The sequence below is a fragment of the Grus americana genome, chromosome 2 (genome assembly GCF_028858705.1).
Source record: "Grus americana isolate bGruAme1 chromosome 2, bGruAme1.mat, whole genome shotgun sequence".
NCBI lineage: Eukaryota > Metazoa > Chordata > Aves > Gruiformes > Gruidae > Grus > Grus americana.
In genome coordinates, this window is record NC_072853.1 from 91,440,620 (window position 1) to 91,463,227 (window position 22,608).

Sequence of the window (22,608 nt, forward strand, 5' to 3'; positions counted from 1 at the left end):
TCAAAGGGGAAAGCACTGAAGCTATGCCACAAGAGCTGCAACAAAAGCTACCTGCTCAAGAATAAAAGGAACAATGTTTTGATAAGAATTACATATCTGTTGGAAAAACAGCACAGTAGGAAACAGTCTGCCAAGTTCTTGCAATAGTTTACGTAAGTTAGGGGAACGGCTTTAATTCAACCATGATTACTAGGATGGATCTGGTTAAGACCAAAACCATGCATGGAAGCTAATCATGAAACAAGGTTGTCATTCTGGAGGAAGGGAAGAGTAAACAGCAAAATAAATATGTTCCTGCATATTTCAACAGGTTCAGAGCTATTAGAAAGCTTCCTGTCAAGATAATCCTCAGAAATAACATGAAAAAGTATCCAAATATATCATTAGGAAGAAGACTAAATAAACACAAAAAGTAGATCAAAATATCTGACCAGAGAACATTCAGCAGCTTTTCTGCTTTGGTTGACAAAAAGGGCAAACTATGACCAGACACCCCTGGCAGACAGGAACAGGAGCAAAAGCTGATTCAAAAGTATCTGCCTCAGCTACATGTGTCCTGCTCCGCAAATTAAAACAAACGTATATTCCAAGACCAGCAGATAATTTGAAAAACAAAACCAACCAACCACCTTAAAGGAGGTTTGTACATTTTCCTTGTGCTAGAGAATGACAAAACAAAGCTGACAGGTAAATCAGGGAAGAAACAAGACTCTGGAGTGAGTTTAAGGTCAGTCAGGCAATGGGGGGAAAAAATAAAATACAACAGTTTACTGAGCTTTTCTAACCCTATGAGTATATGCATTGAGATGTATACAACAAGTGACAGGAAATCCAAAGTTTAATGTCAATGTGAAGAAACCATCTGTGAAAAACACAAGCAGCGTATATATGACTGATTTAATTGAAAAACTATTTTACCCACAGGAAGGAAAGAAAATGACATTTTTTCATATTGCAGTCAGAGTAAGCAGTAACACCAGCAGTCAGGAAAAACGATTTTAAGCTAACTAGCCAAAGATGAGTCATACATCAGACTTATGAAAAATGCACGACTAATTTATCCAGTATTTACAGAGGTTTTGATTATGTATAGCAAACATGAACTTTCATAAATTCTTTAATTTAGAGTATTTTCAATTAACACTGAAAACTAAAAAGTGATTTCGCAGCCCCCCACTCCCCACCCCCCATTTGGCTATCATCTGTTCTGGGATAACTTAGCTCCATGATATATATTCATTTATTCCCATTTTACAAAGACAGCAAACCAAAAAGTTGTCTTTGTAGCTGCAATTCTAAGCAGCAATGTTTATTTGGAATGTATTTCTAAAAACAACTTTAAACATCAAACATTAATGCTTCTGTTACAGATGTCATCCCACAACTGAGCAAGCAGCAAGATGTAGTTTTAAAACATACAGTATACTTTTCTTCTACATTAAAGATAAGGGATTACACAGTTAAGCTTATGGAAACCCATAGGACAAATCAGCCTACCACAAAAAAAAAAGTTCCTGAGAATTTTAAGACTGCAGTAAGGACTCTCATTTTAAAAAGATCAAGAGACAAGTAGTTCAGAGAATAGCTTCCAACTTCTAAGTGAGAGCCCTGCCAGTATGTAGCTCACTTCTAAAGTGTTCACAAGAGGCAACTAAGGAAAAGCAATCTTGTTGCAACAAGGATTGAGTTTACTAACCATAGTTGCCTGCACCTACACCGGAATTTCTCCCCCCACCCCCCTTCATCCCCTCAAAGGTCCAGAAAGAGATTTGCAGTCCACCGATTCACATTTACACATTCCATTGTAAGACAAAGGTAAAGCTGTGTGTAACTGAATGATTTTGGAAAGAATGTTTCATCACGTTAGTAAACAAAATCTCAGCACCTTGCAGATCAAAGAATTTTTAACTAAATATTTTGTTTAGCTGTTAGACAGAAACTAAAGTTTAAAAAAAAAAATCAAGCAGTAAATTCTTGAACATAACATTGAAGAAATACTCAAAGAACACAGCTGATGATGTACTATAACACTTCATTTAAGTACAGCAAATTTCACCCATCCTATGATTTATAAAGTACAAATATGTACATAAAGAAAACCAAACCCCAAAGATGATCATATATGTGTATATGTACATAGAACATACACACAAAATGTGCAAATTTCTTTTAATGCAAGTTAAACAAAGCATATGCAGGATAGAGTTGTACAATGAGAATGGAACATAGAGTATTCTTGGTATCCTAACAATATTCTGTATCTACAGCCAGTGCAAACTTACAAGGCACAAACTCAATGCTGACACTGTAGTGTTGTAAGTTACATTCAGGCACATCTCAATTTGTAGTTCTTCAGAAAAAGATCAATGGAAGTGCTACTTCTGTACTAAAGTGCCAGTTTTTTCTCAAAGTTTAAGCACTAAATTGATGTAACCTATATGCAATAGTTATCAGTAGGGTTCCGAGTTAATTTATCACTGAAAAGTCTGTGGCTAAAACATCTGTCCTACTCTCCTCGCATGTGAAAGTATGCTATTTCCCAAATTACCTCCCATACATTCTCCAAAGACTACCTATACCTTGCCAGCCCTGACATGTGGAATCTTACAGGATAGTACTAATGCTTTTTTCTAACTTTAGTCAAACTCCTGCAGAAAGTAAATCCAGATTAAAAACAAAAACAGCCAGCAAAAAACCTTCCAAGATACCTGCACTGAACAAACTTTTGCTAAATTGCATAGTGACGCATGTGTATCAGCTAGTAAAGGGTTAAAACAAAAAACTTGCTGTTTAAGGCAAAATTTTAACACAGCAAAGCAGAAAAAGCCAAATATCAGTTTCATCAGTATTTAAACAAAGTACTGGCCCATGTAATCTTATCCTCACAGTGTTTTCTTTCTTACTTTAATAGCGAAACCACACTTGCAGTATGCTTGATTAGCAAATTTTGTTGCATTTTTCGAAATGAAATGAGAGCAATTAATATGTAGGCTGATTGACTGATACTGAAAACACCCAACGAGTATGTTCTCTTCCACCCCTCAAAAAAGGGTTTATTGAGCCTACTGGGAGTTTAAAACTCACTTGTACCCAGGTCTAATATAATACCTAAAATTGAACTAATCAAAGTTTTCTAGTATTTAATAGACGTTACCACATCACTTTGCTGTCTCACCCTAAAATTGTATTTTCATATTATTTTTCAATAGAAGACATTTAATAGACATCTGAGGAAAACAATACAATATAAAAGCTTAAGGGTCTTTGCGAAGGTATCTTCTATTCCTTCTGCAAAGTAAGAAAGGAGTGATTTTATTGGCATTTATTTGAAGTGCCATCAATAAAGACACAAGAATACTTAAGAAAGCAAAAAAAGTTCTAATGCTCCACATTATCTTTGGGTTTAGCCTTCCTGACCAAAGTCTTCTGTAAACTTCTTTAGCTTCTCCAGGTCCTGTTCATTAACTGTTGGTTTTGTGCTAGCTAGCGACCTGAGCATATCGGTCTGTCAGGAAAAAAAAAATAAAAAGGAAAAAAGAAAACAAGTGTTTTCAGAAACAAGTATAGTACCATTATTAACAATTTTGTTACCAAGACAAATATGCATGAAAAAGTCTGTTAAAACAAGATGACCATAGGAACTCCTATTTACACAAAACTTTAAGTAAGCCTAAACATTTCTGCACAGAGGCAGCATTTTAACCCTGCGAAGACAGACAGTTGTCAGTGAGGTTTCTAATAACACAGTCACAACCTCAGATTTAAGCCACTCATCCATTCAATGAGTTTTATTCATCTCTTTTTACTGAAAAGAATTGAACTTCCTTTTTTTTGGTCCGCTACTATTTGCAACCCATCTTTAACTACAGCAGTTTAAAGTGGAAAATAATCAGATGTTCCCATGTACTCTTCAAAGTCCAACAATATAGAACAGTAGTTTGTGATTCATCTCTAGCAAAATTTTACTGTTCATGACTGGTAATTTCTGTCTCTTCAATTCAGTCAATTTCCTAGATAAATATTTAGATACCAGAAAATAGAGTTCAGAAACATCACAGGCCTCTGAACTTAAAAGCAGCAGTTAATACACCCTTTGAATAAGAAGGGGCAAGAAAACTAATCAAGTCCTAGCCAACTGAAAAAAGTAGATGCCCAACACCTCATATTATTATAAAATTCAAATTAAAACCAAAAGTTAACATCATGATTTTCTAGACCTAAGATTTGTCTCAGACTAGAGACACCCTGCCTCAAAAGAATTAATGCCTGATTTTTTTTAAGGACAAGAACTGATTTCGGACACTGAAACAACCCCCTGTGCAGCTATAGTGCACCAGAGCCCAGGCACCATTAGGAGCATACAAGGAATTGTTATGTTTAATTTCAAGAAAGATACATTAAAAATCCACTTAGACCATGCAGGCAGAAGTTTTAGGGCAAGCCTGCACCTGCATACATCCTTTTGTGCTTCCTCAGTATGTAAATATGCATACTCTTTTCTGAAATATAGCGATGGTTATATTTACAAAGCAGCGTCTACTGTTTTAGAGGTTTGTGATTCCCATGAAATACACTGATTTCTTCCATTCATCACAGCTTGTGTTTGCACACAAGAACTGACAACAGCGCAGATTTGATATCAAGTCCTTCCCTCAAACTACTACTTAAATTCAGAATCTTCTTTTGTTGCTCTTGGGGAAAAAAATACAGAATGAGTGTCCAGCAATTTTTTTTTTTTTAAACAGTGAACTAAAATTTCCATTTGTCTTAAAATGACATATTTTATTCCCTAGACCAAAGCAAGTATTTTAACATGCACAAAGAAAACAGCTGAAAGGATTGTATCACCTCTGATGAAATTTAACAAAAACTACCATTACATCCACCATCTTTTTACATTTTATTGTTTATGCTTGCATTTATTTCATGGGCAATATTTACCACAGCACAACACTTACCAATTTACACTGAATTAATTTTCCATTTCCTAGTATCAATACTAATGCTACAGGGTGATGGGAAGGAAACATATCATGGGAGAGGGATTCTGAAGATTTTAAATTAACATAAGACAAGTGAAAGAACAGTGGAAGAGCCAGATGCTGTCTATGGATGAAAGGAGCTGGCAGCTGCACGCCAGCCAACATGAACAATAAGAAATGCTTATCAGAGATAGAGCGCTGGCTTTTCCCACAAGCATGCCACACTGTAGCACCGTACGTTGGTAATTCAAGCGTTATCTGGTATGTCCAGCATTTCTGAAAACAAACGACTCATCTGATTGCCTTACACAACCATTTGAAAAAGAGGCTTTACCTTAAAGTCTTTTCAGAGTTCTGCAAAGCAAGAAAGAAATTCTACAGAAGAATACTTACCATGGAAACTTGAGGTTCCAGTAACTTATCACCTGGAACCTCCATCCAGGTCATTTCTATGGCTTCAGGATCGCCTGGAGAGCAAGGGGTGAACAAATCTACCATTGTATTTGGATTAGACACTGATGGTCCTTTTACCTACAAATAAGAAAGTACTCAGTTTACAGGAGTTACAATTTTAAAGACAAAAACCAGAAGCTGAACAGCATCTTTAGAGCAAAATCATTCCTTGATTTTATGCAGGTGTCCCATCCATTGGGAACACATGTCCTGTGAAAAAGAAATTGTATAAATGTACCAACATCATTCACTCTGAAAACATGCAGCTGTAGTCAGATACTTAAATTCACATCAGGTCGAATCCCAGGAGCCACTTCCTCCTAAGGTTGAGGATTTCTGTGGAAAACTAACATGCCAGGAGAGGTTGGAGAAGACCACCCTTCCTAGTCCCTGATCACTTTGAGAGTTCATTCATCACTGGTTAACAGCTTTCTAAAAATCTTTTCAATAATTATCCTTGAGTGCCCCTCAAGTCAGGAAGCAAGAGATGGCTTTTTAATCTTTGACATACGCACTACAAAGTTCTGAGCACCCTGACACCGCCTCTGCATCACTGGATAGAAAACAGGGCCATCTAGTGGGAGAACAGAAAATATCTTTTTTTTTTCCCCCTCCAGACACTCGGACAGACCCAAAAAAGCCGCACCAGGTGTCTCTGTTCACTGTCTGCCACACATTATCTGGGACCCACAGTTTTATTTTCCTTCATTGTTACCTGAAGCATCACACATTCACAGGAACTCAAAACATATGCAAAGATTGAAAAAGACAGCATACTAACTGGCTATTTTGAACAGCAGAGAACTGGAATTTGCTATTCCAAACCACATTTAAAGCACAATGCTGAAGAGCACAGATTGTAATACTCAAAATGCACTCTGACAAACCTGTAGCATCACAGAGAGCAAGGAATGGTTTAAAATAAATTAGTAATAACTGAGGCATAACCATTTAACTGGAGCAAGTTGTCTGTTATGATGCAAATAATTAATAAAGCTAAGATTTTGCTTATAAAAATAGGAAATCACATCCAACTGAAGTACCAATAACACAAGTGGAATCAACTTGCCTTATGTCATAGCCCTCAAAAGTACTGCAGTTGTGGGGTTTTTTCCCTTCCTTGGAGGGGGGGGAGCAAAAGGAGCTAAGAGGTAAGAATTGCTTTTGGGTTACTCCGCAAACTGTGATAACTGAGGTTATTTCATTGCTTCATGGTAGCTTGAGACATGCCTCAGATTCTTCCAAAGTTGAACGAAAGGCTAAAAGGTAACAGCCCTATAGCCAGAAATGTAATTGTCACTTAAAAGTCAACAATGGATAAATACTTCAGGCATAACTGCTTAAGGGAAGGAAGCATCTAGAAAACCCTTGATGTATCAAAACAACTGCTGATTTTTAAACAAATACGCTTTACAACACACTGTTACTGCTGAGTTGCCCCCTTTCTCTTCAAATCTTAAGCTGAATGTGTTCCTTGGAAGAAACTACATTGGAAAAAAGAGCCTGCCTTCAAGTCAAAATAACTGTAGCTGTTCAGTTTAGGGCCCTTAACCCTTTTAAGTCAGGCTGAGTTACTAGTAAAAAAAAAATTGTAACTGACATGACCATGAACTGCTGCTAACACAAGTTACATGGTACATATCTCTTGACAGCTTACGATCAGAAATTTTTCATGCCTTAGCCAACCCCAAACCTACTCTTTCAAGGAGCATTGAAAGTTTCCCTTCACAGCAGCAAAAAACTCTGCAGAATACCTTAACCCATCCTCACCCACGATACACATATTTCTGTAAAATCAAAGTTTGCAGTAAAAGTGTAAACAAAAAATACTTTTAGTCTGGGTCTACTCTAAAAAAAAACACTATATGGGAAAAATATAATTTTATTTAACTGATACATATTGTATGTATTTGGAATTAATTTGATTGAACAAGACCCATATGTGCAAATTCTCCCAAGGGGGAAAAGCATTCCCAGATTTAATGGATTTAGATTGGTGCTAAAGAACTCTAGTTGGTTCTTTGTCAGGTAAGTTTTTGAGATCCAAACATTTAGAATAAATGTTTCTTAAGTCAGTGCATAGTATATAGAGGTAACTGCAATATAAGCCAAACAATATAGTTTCAATAGTCTCTTTAGAGTGCACCCAAATAAGTGTAAACTGGTTTTCACATTACAGCAGCATCCATAGGATGCTGCATGCTGCCCAAACAATGAAACACAAACCTTGTTCAGTTGTCTTGCATCTTTACTGTTGCAAGTAACATTGATTCAATGTTTTTACCAGAACTTCACAAGAACCTTAATTTTTCAGTTTAAAAAATAGGCCAAGTAAGCATAATTATAATCCACCTGTTCCCATATGGATGAGGAAAGCATTTATTTCAACATGCTAGAAAAACACAAAGAACCATGTTACCTGATCCAGAAAAAAGTACCTCTGTAACATTCCCATTTAAGTCAAACTTCAAACTGAATGCTTTTAACACTACCTAGAAACATGAAGAGTCATCAGAGCTTGGATTACACAGCATGAATACCCAGAAACTAGATTCACCAGACTTACAGGAAAACTGATGGGGGAAGGAAAAAAAAAGTTCTCCCCTGGTTGATACAAAGGACATTCATAAGCATGCAGCATTACCCAAAGCCAAATTCAGTTTACTTGCAAGGAATTTTTAAATTAAGATAGTTCTCAGAGATGAAAAAACTCAAAAAATTTTTGATTCCTACTTACTTTTTTAAAGTGAGTAGCTGATTGCACTTTTCTAACAGGCTGCATCAGTGCATCACGTACAATGATGCTTATATCTGCACCAGAATAGCCATCAGTTTTCTTTCCAAGCTCTCGATAATCTGATTCCGTTAGGAGATTTGGAGTTGACCCAAGGTGAAGTTTGAACATTGCAGCCCTGGCATGGTCTTCAGGTAAAGGAATATAAATACGCTTCTCAAACCTGGTTTAAAAAAGTAAGCACAGAATGTTCCACAGATGCTAGCTCATGCAGGTGCACAGTGGAAAGAAGCTTATGAAAATAAGTACATAGATTGTTCCTGACAATATTAGAAAGAAGCAGTTTCAGTATTATAAACCTTAAAAAAAAAATCTAAGGCAAATATTCAACCTGTTCTCATAAATAATACTGTAGCTAGTATAAGCTAATATCAGAATTAAACTACTACTTTGTCATGAAAAAGATCTCTTCAGACTGAAGTTTTTCCAGATTCTCTCCAGCAAAGTTTGTATTTTAAAAGAAAAAAATGAGGGGAAAAAGTCTTTGAGTGTTGAAGTATATTTGAACAGTTTTCACACTCAAAGAATAGCTTGCCTGATAACAAGCTGACAAAACCACTTTCTACAGTGTCCAACTAAATTAAAGAAAATATAGTTGGAAGCAAATTTTAAGTCATATTCTCAACACAGTTATCAGTAGAAAACATTGATAACTGCAGTTCTTCCTTTGAAGCAGCATCTGTTCTCACAGCAGGGATTATTTCCCACCAACAAAATAAGACCGACTCCAAGTTCTGTAGAACACCATTAATTTGATATACATGACAATGTGGGTCAAATCCATGAAAAATTAATTTGATTACTACCCTTGTTGTACAAGTTCCTTTAAGTCTTATGGACAGGAGTTAGAGAGCTACTGTTTCCCACTGCAGGGAATTATAGAATGGTTTGGGTTGGAAGGGACCTCAAAGATCATCTAGTCCAACCCCCCTGCCATGGGCAGGGGCACCCCCCACTAGACCAGGTTGCCCAAAGCCCCATCCAGCCTGGCCTTGAACACTTCCAGGGAGGGGGCATCCACAGCTTCTCTGGGCAACCTGTTCCAGTGCCTCACCACCCTCATCATAATAAAAAAAAAATGTCTTCCTTGTGTCCAATCTAAACTACCCTCTTTCAGTTTAAAACCATTGCCCCATGTCCTATCACTACAGGACTTGGTAAAAAAAAACCCCAAACATCTCTCTGTCTTTCTTGTAGGCCCTTTTTATATATTGAAAGGCAACAACATCATCTCCCTGGACCCTTCTCCAGGCTGAACAACCCCAACTCTCAGCCTGTTTTCACAGGAGAGGTGTTCCAGCCCTCTGACCATCTTCATGGTCCCCTTCTGGACCCACTCTATCAGGTCCATGCCTGTCTTGTACTGTGGACCCCACAGCTGGAATTTCAAGAATAACCTGAAATTTTCAGCAACACGTTCACCTCTAAATCTCTCTCATACAAAACTACAGTCATACAGGTTGTAAGCAACTTCTGGAGGTCACCTGGTCCAACCCCTAATCAACATATGGCCGGCTTGAATGATGTATATAACTAAAAGTCAGTGACAGTCACAAAAAAGTAATGTTTTAGCCTACAAAAACGACCATTACTCAAGCTGTGTCCTCATCACAACATAATCATACTTGTCACACAGCTGTATTTGTCCTCTGCTGCTCTGCAGCTCAAAGAAAGACACAGCTAATCAGATACAGGTATGGAAGCCCTTTATCTACAAAAGAGCAGTTAAAACATGCACTGAAAGATCACAAATTACGCCTGACCAGTAGAAAACCATGGTCTTTCTGTGTAACATAACATTACTTTTCCATGAAATAACACTGTTGAATAGCTTGAGCTAACAGCTGAAAAGGAAAGCTCTACCTCCTCTTGCCCTTCTGTGGTGCGTATTTTGTACATTGTACCCCAAGCCCAACAGAAAACCAACCAACAAGGAAACAGAATACTATTCTGCTTGCTGAGGCACAATCAGCTAACCAAAAGATCAAACACCTCAATATAAGAGTGAACAACCTATGTCTTTAAAGGGGCAAGGGGCTATTAGTTTGGCTCAGTCCATCTCACGGAACTGAGTTGTAGAAGACTGGCTATGTCTGCAAACATGAGTTGTATTACTACCTCAAGTAGTCTCAGACTGAACCCTCACAACAGTTGCAAATTTCATACCATAAGAAAAAAAAAAAAGCCATCATACCTTCTCCTGATAGCAGAATCCAAAACCCAGGGTATGTTTGTTGCTCCTAGGACCAAGATTCCTTCATTGTCAACACCAACCCCTATATAAGGGCAGAAATCATTCATTTCATTTTGATGACATTTTAAAACAGTCTGTATTTATCATCTAAATTTAATGGGGTGGAACTACAGATCTTTTTAGTGTTCTCATGCAACTTAAAATACATATCAATTCCTTTGACCGATTCTGAAAACCAAGTAAACTTACCTTGCATCTGGACTAGAAATTCCGTTTTTATCCGTCTAGCAGCCTCACTTTCATTTTCACTTCTTGACCCACAGAGGGAATCTATCTCATCAATGAAGATAATAGAAGGTTTGTTTTCTCGGGCAAGCTGGAACAAGTTTTTCACTAATCTTAAAAAAAGAAACAGCTTCAGTTATCTTAATGATTACAACCGTAAAAACACATAACTTAAGATTATGATACAGTCACTTCCTTTACAGAAAGCTAAAAAAAAAATATAAAAAAGTATTAACATAAAGCTACTCAAAGATACAACATTCTTCCAGCTCCAAGACTCAGCATTATACTGAGTGAGACAGCCCAGCATAAAGGGAGGTGAAACATTTTGGAGTATTCCACGCATGGTTTTGCAAGAAAAGCCCTTTTTTGGTTTATATTTCACAAAACAGCCTGGACTACACAAAACCACCACTCTAGACAGATTCAAAAGAACATTACTTTCTCTCATTTAATATTTGTAACCTAATCAGATTAACTCTAGATATTTTGTAAGAAATAACATGTACATTTACTTTATACAACTTTACTAAGTACTTTTTGTATGACAAGAAAAGTTGTTTTGCAAAAAAAAAAAAAAAAAAACCAACCCAAACCAAAACCAACCAACCCAAAAGACCTAGCCGTATCTTGTTAACACATTTTACTAAGTTAAAAAGAAAAATAAATAGGAACATGCTAGGAAATTCTTCACTAAATCTCCAGCAATAGTCTCAAATGAAGTCAGACAGAAAAAATGCCAAGCTGGACTCCAGTTCTGTATTCCTTTTGCAACAGAAGAAAAGCAGCTTAAGATTTTCAGCTTTCAGGGAAAAAACCCCAGTTCAAACACTTTACCTAATGGTCTTTCTTCCTCATCCTATCAACTTTAGTGTTGCTCAGTTGTCCTACACTTCTAACTATTAAAGCATGGTTTTAACAAGGACTTTCACCATATGAAAGTCCTTTCTGTACAACAAACCCAGAGTCTTCTCTTAATTCAGGAAACCTCCATCGGAAGCCTAGAGGAACAAATTCCTGCACTTCTAGACTGCAGCCAACATGTCACTTCGGGCTTCCTCGTCTTCTTCATATATCACATAGTAACAAACAAAGAGTTAACATGGAGAACCATGAAGTTTTCTTTCATGGCTGCTCCTCTCCTTCAACCCATTTTTGCAAGTCTTATGCCTTCCAGGTTTTGTTTGAAATCAGGATAAAATAAAAACACCTCCATATGGACAAAGAAATGCCACGTGTGAACGGCACAGCTGCTGGGACAGATGAGCAGGGAGATGCCAAGAGGCACTTCACACTGACGTAGCATGCAATCACAGCTGAGTTCAGAAAGGGAATGAGCTCCATCATGCTCCTGAAGCCTTTCTGAGCTAGTTTTATGCGGCACATGATGATATCCTTACATGGCACTGCAGCATGAAGCATAGAAACACCTGAAGTTTGTTTTTAAAGAGAGACATGACCCTTCCCTCAACTTTTTTACAGCGACTTATCTAGCTCTATATTAATTTCTTCTTGCCAATGTTTTCCTGGACCTCTGGCAACTCCAACTTACTTTTCACTTTCACCTAACCACTTTGAGACAAGGTCAGAGGAAGATACTGAGAAGAAGGTGGAGTTGTTTGCTTCTGTTGCCACAGCTTTTGCTAAATAAGACTTTCCTGTTCCTGGTGGTCCAAACAGGAGAATCCCTCTCCAGGGTGTTCTCTTTCCTGCAAGAGAGAAACCAGCAGTCTTCAAAATACCGTACAAAGATTGAATCTATTTTTCTGATGAAGCTCCTCTGATTTACTCAGAGGTTTTCCACATCTACCCACGAAACTTCTATCAGATGGATCACAATGTCTTTGCTAAGAGCTCAGCTTGAGTCTCTGATACATTGGTATAACACTCTTCTCAGAACCCAGTACTGGTCCTGACTGGCCAATAGCAAATAAATACTGTAATCCTGACCTGTAAACAGGTGCGGAAATTTAATGGGCAAGATTACTGCTTCTTTAAGTGCTTCTTTGGCACCTTCGAGGCCAGCAACATCACTCCATTTGACATTTGGTCGCTCCATAACAATTGCTCCTATAAGAAAAGATTGTATAAATTAGTGCTGCATATATCTTTTCGCAGCTTCGATAAATTCCATTTTGGAAGAAAAAAAGTTAAGAAATCTATGCCCATGTCCATACTGAATAAACCAAGGCATTTCTAAGTAGATATAAACACTGAACACTGTTAGTCAAATGCATGTTATTGCTACAGAAATCTGTCGCGTTGTTTTACCACAATAAACCACAGATAACAAGATTACTAGAAAGTTAACAGAAGCCCTGCAATCGTCAAAGCTAGTCCATGACTGACCAGCAAATGTGCATTTAGTAGTCACAGATGAGCACGTTCTCTAACAGATTCCCAGGCACCATCTCCTCACTGAATCACCATTGTACTTCCTGAAAAATTTGGACATAGCTGCACTCGCCCAGGATTTTTAAGATTCTCCAGCAGATGAAGAAACTTGTTGAGTATCTCCAGGTGTGCAGCAAATAGTCGGACCATCTAATGGTAATGACTTTTGAGAGCTATGGTGAAAGCATCAGAAAGTTTAGATGAAGCCTGCTTAGCTGCAGAAGTATCTTCTTAGTCTAGCCATGTTCTTTCAAAGTTTATCACCAAGTCTCACCTTGTTCAATCAACAAGTTCAGCTTGATTTTAGCCAACGGAGCTGTAATTTAGCCTCCACTTCAGATTGGTTAGTCTGACATGCGAAAATGATTTTGTTTTGACTACTTTTAGATGGTACAACTTGGATCTGAGCTAGTGATTACTAGTTCTTGCAATCCTAGCCAAAGCAAATTCAAAGGGTAAGAGAAATTTTCTCAGATGAACAAATGCCAACCAACCCAATGCTTATCTAAGTACTCAAACACACTGAAAGTTTCAGTTGACCTATTTCTCTACAAGGGGCTTTCAATAATTTCACAATTGGCTTTCACCAGCTATTTTCCTGAAACTTTCAACTTATGCCTTCCGAGCTCTGAGGTAATTTAAAGGTTTTTTTTTTTCTTCTACAGGACTGAAAATTTACTGTTACTCACTGGCTAATGAGTAAAGCAAATAACGCTTACTTTCTAAGTATCTCCTTTGACATTTTTTCCTTTGCTGCATTCCTTCTCCATCAGATCAGAAGGAACAATTTCTGTTAACAATTGCAATTGTTAACAATTTGGAATTTAGAGTCTAAAAGCGACATCATATTGTTGAAGTTGTTAAAAACGTTGTAGAGAAAGTTGATTGCAAACTGTCTTAGCTTGCAATCTAATCTATACTGGAATTAATTCAACCACCCATTCTCAATGCATTAAATTATTCTGATAGGTTGATTAGATTCAGTTTTTCTTAAAGTAAACTGAACTATGGGCTCCATCACTAAAATAATTAGTAAAACAGGTAACAGTTCAGATAGGAACATGAGATTATCTCAAAGTTGAAATATCAGAGTTATCTGCACCAGACATACCATGGTGACTGAAATTACTGCACTGTAAAAGACCACTTGTACCAGGACACAAATGGAACTGAAATCATAGGCTTCCTAATTTTATAGGTGTAAATTAATAGCTGGAAGATTAAGCAACAGAGTGCAAAAGGCCTTTAAAATTCTAAACAAGAGTACATGACAACAGATCCACAACTACTATCCAGGCTAAATGTTACTGATCACTTCTCCCACAATAAACCAAGTTGCTATTGTAATTAAAAATCCTGATAAATACCCATAGATTTATGAAAGTTCCAGAAGGCAAAGTCAGCTAAGAGTAACAAGGCAGCAAAATTAAATACAGGAAATTTCTGTGGCTGTTCTGGGAAGCAAAATGAAGATGAGTAATTTGAAGGCTGCCCAGAGCTTGTCATATCTGAGTAACAGACTCCTGTGTTACATTTAAAGGTACCAAGGATCTCACACCTCAGACTTTCAAGCAATCAAATGTATAAGCAAGAACGCTGTCATTTTATTAAAGTATCAAAGAAATGGTGGGTGCAAGAAACTATTTCTTGAAGTAAGAACTGAAGGTCAGATTCATGTGGGAAGAAATGAAGTCTTTATAGTGAGACAGTGTAAGAGTCCAATGCCTATCATTTTTTCTGTCATTTTAAAATATAGGAAACTGTTCCATAGAACTGTGCATAGGATTAAATAAATGTGTAGAGAAGTAGAAAAAGCATGGCACAGTTTCCAAATATTATATAATAGCTCCTGAAATTACACACGCAGAAATCTGGTAAATGAATTTGATACTTGTTACACTGAAAAATAGGGAGAACAATGCAGTTTCCTTCTGGCAGGGATGCTCTGAACAATTCTTCACCATTAAAGGGTAGTAAATATCAAACAAAGGCTCTTTTTTCCTGTGTACAAAACTACTGGTAGCTGCTATACGTTGCATCACTGTATTCAGCATCTGAGTTCAAAACCCCAAACTATTATGTTACTCAACTGGAAGAGCATCATCACTGCATATGAGAAAATGCTGCCGGTTACTATAAACAGCCAAGAATCCACGTTCTCAACACCTGAACTTGAGCACAAGGCTTTTTGTGAAAATGGTCCTGCTTACACTGTTTGTATGATGTCTGTTACTTTAGCCTCTAGGCAATACTCTAATGCATTTAAGAGTGAAAAATACTGATTCAGTTCAGCCAATAGCTACCTGGAATCTTGCAACTTCTCCCTTTGGAAAATGCTATGCTGATAAATGGTGAAATATTAACACGAAGGACAGGGTACAGGAGATAAATTTGAATGTAGTAACCATATAGCTTCATGGCACACAAACCCATATTTCCATAAAGACTATGCTTTTGTATGTGAAGAGCACATACTAGTTGAGCCACTGACAGACAGTAAGTTAATCCATAAAATGTAGGTGGCAAAAATATAGGAATTTGCTTGACTGAAGTCACTCCTATTTAAAGGAAAGGATGCTTCAAAATTACCTTGAAGTTGATTCTGTAGCTTCTTTTTTTCAGGATCCTCTGACTCCCCTTCCCCATCACTCTCATTCCTGATTTGGAAACAAGAAAAAAAATGTTGAAATACAATAAAAGAGACTGCTGTCTTAGGATAAAAATCAGAATGCAAAAAGCAGAAAAACGACTAGTCTGAGGAATGGAAGAAACCTTGAGATGCTTTCAGATCTCTACAAGTTTACAACATTGTACCCCCGCTTTTCTACACCACGTCCTTTCTAATCCACCCTCCTCACCCTCTCAATTTCCTCTTATGAGTCTAAGCCCTTTTAACACGCTTCTATGTGCTTTGAGACAGCCTCTGGAAAACAGAAGTCCTTGTATCTAGCAACATGAAAGCGCTAAAATGGCTTATTTGTACACACTGGCACTTATCCCCTATCTGGAATTGCAACAGGACTCAGTCAATTCCATCTAGTACTATGAAACTCTACACCCTTGTATTGTTAGAACAAAGGAAACTGCAAGTTAAAGAAGGTAAAAAAGAGACTAGATAGTGAACAACTGGAGTGGAGGTCATGAAAATACATGTAGCCTCTGTGATATTACCAATTCCTTCTATTATAAACCAGCACAACACAGCACAGCTCAAAAAATAAAACTGATGAGACAAGTAGACAATGAAGGAGACTGAAAATCAAGTGAAGTTTCAAGAGACAACTGAGCAACTCTAGCTGTTCAGGACTGCTGAAAAGGGCAATCCCACCAGAAGGCATCATCCTGAACCATCCCTCGCTCCTATCCCAGTAAAGGCAGCAGCAAATGCAAAAGAGACTCTGCTTGTTCAGGTAGCTCTGCTTGTTCAAGCTCTCTGATATGCAAAACGAAAAACAAATCTAACAGCAAAAAAGGAAAGCAGTGGAGAGACTAGGCAGCAGCAAGGCATTAGAGTGATTCGGTCCATCTTACAGAATTTCACCCTACATAGAGCTTGGCACCTCTTATGAAGGGTCAGACATATCAAAACTAGGCCACAGCCATCATCAGTCTGAATTTATTTTCTACTTAGTAAGTATTTAAATGTAGGAAAATTTTAAGAGTCATCAGGCTCACAGCCATTAAATCTGATAATCATGTGTTAAGTCTGAAATGGCTTTCATTTGTCAGCGAATCTCCTATACAAACGTTTGTACATTTCAGTAAACAAGCACAGAAATGCCCCTGATGCTAACTCATGTTATTTTACTTTATTAGCCCACTGTATTTCAGCATTAGTAGTCATCTGAAGCATTTCAAAAACACTAGTTAAAATGATGTTTGAAGAGTTGAATTTTAGAATAATCTGAGTTCAGGAAGTATTTTGCTTTACCTTCTCCAAAAACATACCCTTTTCCATCAGTGGGACCAGACTCTTTAACTGGTTTTGGTGCAGTTTTTTCTCTCTTTTTCAGATATTCTTTCAGCTTTTCTGCTCTGTCCAAGTATTCTGTACATTTCGTTCTAATGCTCTGTTTTGCTTTATCACCCTGTGCTTCATCTAAGAGTTTGAAGAGAAACAATGCTCTGTTAACAGCAAAACACATGTGAATCAATCAGAAAGAAAGACTAAATCTCTGTCATCTTTATATCTTATCAATATAGCTCTCTCAAGGCTCACCACATAACCAAACATCGCAACTACGTATTTTTCCACTATACCATGGGAAGAAGTGACAGGAAGGATGTTATGACCTATCAGAAATCAAATATACACCTGAACACTGCTTCGGCTTAAAATTTGACTGTAAAGGATTAAGGACAATGGCACTGGAAGCTTTTCTGTGAGCCTTTCAACTGCTATACATTGTCTTAATAAATCCTCTTCTAAAATACCTTATCAAAAAGCTGCTTGTGCTGAGCAATTTTTATTTAGAAACATACTTTAATTTTCCACAGCCTGCTATTTTAAAAGATGTTCACATCATAAAGGAAAAATTTACATAAATTATCTGAAAACGTGAGGTGTGGTTCAACAGCCACACTGCTCTTAGTCACTATTACAGTATTTCAAATCACCAATCAAAATTTAATGTTAGGTTTATAGGTTAAGTTTCCAAAAGTACATCAGTATTGTTAAAAGCACAGAAAGTGATATTCTGATAAAGTCCATAAGATATAAAGGGATAGTAAGTGATAAACACAAATGGTCCTAAGTGACTATAAATAGTGTTTTTTTCAAATCACGGAGATGTGTAAGTGCGCTTATGTCAGGTGAGCAACCCTAGCCCACTTAGATCAGGGCTGTACCTACATTAAGAAAGCCTTCTCCTTGCATACAAACAATGGACATGACGCAAGGTACACAGAAGTGTGAAAAGAAATGCATAAAATAATAATTAGGAGCATATGGAAAGGGAAGAAAAATTACAACATACAAATCCCATACATTTTGTTGGCCAAGATGAACAGCAAGACTATGACATTAAGGAGCAAAAAATGCCAGCAGAAAGGTTGTAGAAAGGCAAGCAGCATGAGTTAAGGAGCAAAAAACCACTCCATAGATACAACAAAGACTTCTTGTGTAACACGTTGTTTTCAACACAACAGAAATACAGGGATCTCTGTACTTATTGTCACATTTCCTCATGCGCAGTGGCCAGCCTGAAACATTGCTACAGAAATCCAGAGAAGAGACAGCAAACCCCCGCCCTCCTGTCTTTAAAAATCCTAAACCGAACCACAAGTAAAAAGTAATCTGATTTCTTATGAGAATGGAGCAAGCATACAACGCAGTAAAGGCAAAAGCTGCAAAATATATGACCTCAGTCATACTACAATTAGCAAGTATCAGCTGATGATGAAAGTAAAAATCTAAATAGCAATGTCAACATAAGAAACTACTCTGTGCAATTTGACTACTAACTTCTACTTAACCATCCAATACATTACACTTACATTTAACGACATGGAGAAAATACTGCACAGCATGTTGGTACAAGCGGAAGGCTTCCTCATAGTTTCCTGCTTTATCTTCTTGTGCTGCCTTGCTAGCAAGGTCTATTGCTTTCTGTTAACACAAGCAAATAATTAAGTGCTGCACAAGAGCATTTTGCATAATCAAAGAGACACTTTAAGCTGTTGCTCTGACTGGTTTTGATGGGCAGTTTTTCTGCTCATCAACATTTACCTCAAAAAGTTGAAGGCAATTGATTGCAAGTCTCAGGTGGTGCTTTGTACATGACACAATATTTCTATCCTTTTATGAACAGTGATTAACAAACTGATGAAATTTACTAGCACACAAAAAAAGTGTAAGTGAGAAGAGCAAGTTTCCGTGTACTAAGCTGGAACTACTACTGGTTTGCCTATGCAGTTTTCTTTACCAATCTCTTGCATTTATGATGGGAAGATTTGGAAATCCATTCTACGTTTTATCACAGACCCAGACACTTTGAACTATGACTGATGACATCAGTAAATCCTGTCAACAGCAGAGCCAATATAGGAAGTATGTGATTACAATGCACTAAAACTAGCACTATCATTCTTCCAATCCTACGCTGGGAGACACCTTCAAAGACTATTTGTTTAACTTCTCTAGAAGGATTTAAGATTTTGACATCCAAGTGAGAAATTTCAATTACCACTCCAATAGGAGGGGAGAAAAAAAAAGAACCCAGACACAAAACATACCTAAATCACAAGCATCAAGAAAAGCTCTAGGAGAAGTTATGGATGGATTTTTAATTTGTTTGTTGAGCTAGTTTCAGATAAAACTGACTGTGGTCTAAGCCATCTTATTGCCTGTGGATTTGTTGCTATCACCGTTATTCCCTTGCTCTTAAGTGCTTATTACCTTTTATTACACTTTGCTCCTTGGGATGCCTATACCACTTCAGGACAATTAAAACTGTCAGTCAGAGTGACTAATTCATGCAAGTTTAAAAAGAGGCAGTTGGTTAGGCAGAGTTAACCAATACTAACTAAATCTTCTATAGCCCCCACACATATTTTTCCACATTCAGTCAATTTCTTTCCCTAAGCATTGTTAGTATGCTCAGGATGATTATGGTAATGTCAGGAAGCAAGGTGGAGAACTTCAACTGCAGTAGGGAGTTTTCATTAGACAACCCAGTGCACATTCTCTTGCCTCTATCCAGACACTCTGATGTGTTTCAGGCAAAACAAAGCTATTCTTATTAAAGAATAAACAGCAAAATCTCTCATTCTATTGCTTTGTGTTGCTGCCTTGGAAGCAAAGTTTATCTCATCAGATCTACCTGAAATCAAAGAGTAATTTATTTAAAAACAATGATCCAATAAAGCAGATTCTACAGCTCTGTTGCAGCAAGTATTGGAACATTTAAGCATCTGTTTCTTTGGAACAGAACTTAGTTGTTCCTTTTTGGAGAAGTCATGAGCTGATAGGCAGTTTACCACGTAAGAATGGGCAGTCCCCTCCTTGCTGCTCACCTTGTGATGGCTCTGTTAAGCCCCTCTATGCACCATTCAAATCCAGCAAAAGAGCAAAAACTAACCCAAAAAAGAACTTATTTTCTTCTTAAAGTTCTTAAGTCCCTTTATGACTTAAATTACCACAGAACAGTCCAATGGTTCTTGGATCCAGTACAAAGGCAGTGTAACATGTGACAGCAAACCCAAAGATTAAATAGCAAAGATCACCTGCTAAAACAGAACTGTGAGAAAACAGGGCATGTTGCAGCCCTGCTCCTCTGAAATAGAAAAAAGTCTAGATCCTGTATTGACTAGTTATGGTATACTCTGCTTTTGTAAATACCCAGAAGATTATTACTTGGGTATTAGATTCTCAGCTCTAGTACTTCATGACATCAGCAGGCATCTTAGCCTGTTACAGTGATGAAGAGCACTGCTATCAAACAGGAAATAACTTATTAGAAAGTTGTATGAACTAGGGCACAGATGACCAGCTCTAACTGACTGCAAGGCACAAACTGTATCAGGCTATGGTTTGATAGCTTGATGAACATGGCTCTCAGGAAGAATACTGGTATAAACAGGTTTCATTCTCCTTATTCTAGGCCCTGCAATATCTCCCCCAACTTTGCCAGTATAAGCACTACATAGCCAGAATGAGCTGACACAGTTCAAAGCAACTAAAGAAAAAATTACGATCTTTAACACAGGTAATTTCTGGATCTGTTTTGCCAACCAGCCGCAGAACCGATTATACTGCCCCAACTGAGTGTTAATGCAAACAGAACAGGCAAGGATTTCCCAGTCAGTAGTCTTAGAAGAAACCCATGCCAAACCATGCGCGAGACCACAAGAGGCAACAGCGCTTCCCAGCTGGCCATCGGGCCCCGCTGCTCCAGCGTCCCGCAGGGCCAGTGGGGCCGCCTGCCCGGCTGGTCCCCGTCCCGTGGAACCTGGCGCCGGCAGAGGCCAGCGCTGATGAGCGGATTAACCTGCGGCCTCTGCTAGTTCCGAGCCCCAAGCCGAGTCCCCCCGACACCCCCTTGCGGCTGCGCCTGCCGACAGAGGCAGCCCGCGGCCCTCCCGCCGGTGTCCCCGGCCCCGCGAGCAGCAGGCCTTTGCGCTCCCTGTCCCCCCGCCGCCCTGCCCGCGGGCCCGGCCCAGGACACCCCGCGGGCGGGCAGGCGGCGGGGACACCCCCAACCGCGCTCCCTCCTGCCCGCGGCCCCCCGACCGCCGCCGCCTGCCGGCTCCGCCCCGCCCCGGGCAGGGCCGGCGTCGCTTCACCTGCAGGTTGCCGGTGGTGCCCGCCATAGCGGAGCGGTAGAGGGGAGGAAGGAGACCGGAGAAGAGAGCGTAGGCCCGCGGCTGCCGGTGGTAGAGCCCCTCTCCCCCTGCCGTCGCCCACAGAACCGAAGCCGCAGCTTCCACTTCCGCACACCGACGCTTCCGCTTCCGGACACCTCCCAGCGCGCGTCGCCTGACGTCAGTACCATGCGCCCCGCCCCGCCGGGGAGCCCCGTCCGGCCGCAGAGGGCGCTTTGCGCATGCGCACCTTCTTCGGGAGCAGGTTGGGCTCCAGCGGCGCGGCTGAGGATTTGCGTCGCCCTGTGACGTGCTAAGGGGTCATTGCTAGGGCTTGGGGTCAAGTTCTTCCCCCCCCCCCCACGCTAAGTTTAAGACATTTTTTTACACCTCTGCCCCTTCCCAAGGTTCGGTTGCCTTCAGCGGCACTGTGTTTGCGTAATCTGATGGGAGTGCTGCGTGTTCTGTTCACAGAACCAGCTCCTCATAAATTCGGACGCGGTCATAAGCAGCCAAGTGTTGCTCACCTGCGGGTTAGTAATAAAACTCGGGTAACGCGCGGTGCCCGCAGGGTACGAAGGAGGAAGCGACTCAGAACACATAGCAAATTATAAACCAGTTTTGTAAAGTTGCCACGTAGGTTCATGGACGTCTGCTAAATTAGTGCCACGTCCTTCCCCCGTGCTACTGTAATTCCTCTAGGGCCAGAAGGGCTATCTGGGAAACTTCACCAGATTCATAAACCCCATTCTCCCAACTACCTCCAAGTAACCAGAATGCAAATTTGACTTAATAATTTCAGTGTGACTTTATGATTTTTTGTAATAAAATAGTTCACTGAACTTGTTCGATACTGTCAGTAGACTGCCGGTTCTGGGCAGAGGGTAAAAAGCACACCCCTAGTCACCCCCGTACCTGGGAAGGTTCTGGTAATCTCTTCCTCAAGTCATCTGGTTGGCAGGTTATTTTGGGAGGTGTCCTCATATATCCGTGTGCTGGAGGATGCTTTGGTTGCTTTTTAGGCATGGTCAGTAATAGCTGCTCTCCTTGGCTCGATTGCAAATGTGAAAAGACATGAGGTACCAAAGATTAAGTCATGTAATCAGGCTTTGGGAAATGAGATGGTAAAGAGAGATGGTGGAGAAGTTGCCGTTTACTGAGTTTGTCACAAAGGACGACTGGAATTGGTCAAGTGACTGGAGAGC

General features: G+C 39.1%; 1 protein-coding gene across 1 annotated transcript; it reads right to left on the bottom strand.

Annotated features, from left to right (window-relative positions):
- Nucleotides 1–880: 880 nt before the first annotated feature.
- Nucleotides 881–21,549, bottom strand: VPS4B (vacuolar protein sorting 4 homolog B). Its single transcript, XM_054816441.1, has 11 exons — nt 21,386–21,549; nt 18,599–18,710; nt 17,051–17,201; nt 15,692–15,759; nt 12,659–12,778; nt 12,261–12,417; nt 10,673–10,821; nt 10,424–10,505; nt 8,173–8,392; nt 5,376–5,513; nt 881–3,505 (listed from the first exon to the last, which is right to left on the bottom strand). Exons 1-11 carry the CDS (start codon nt 21,410–21,412, stop codon nt 3,404–3,406), a joined length of 1,326 nt encoding a protein of 441 aa, XP_054672416.1. The 5' UTR covers nt 21,413–21,549; the 3' UTR covers nt 881–3,403.
- Between the last annotated feature and the right edge of the window lie 1,059 nt (nt 21,550–22,608).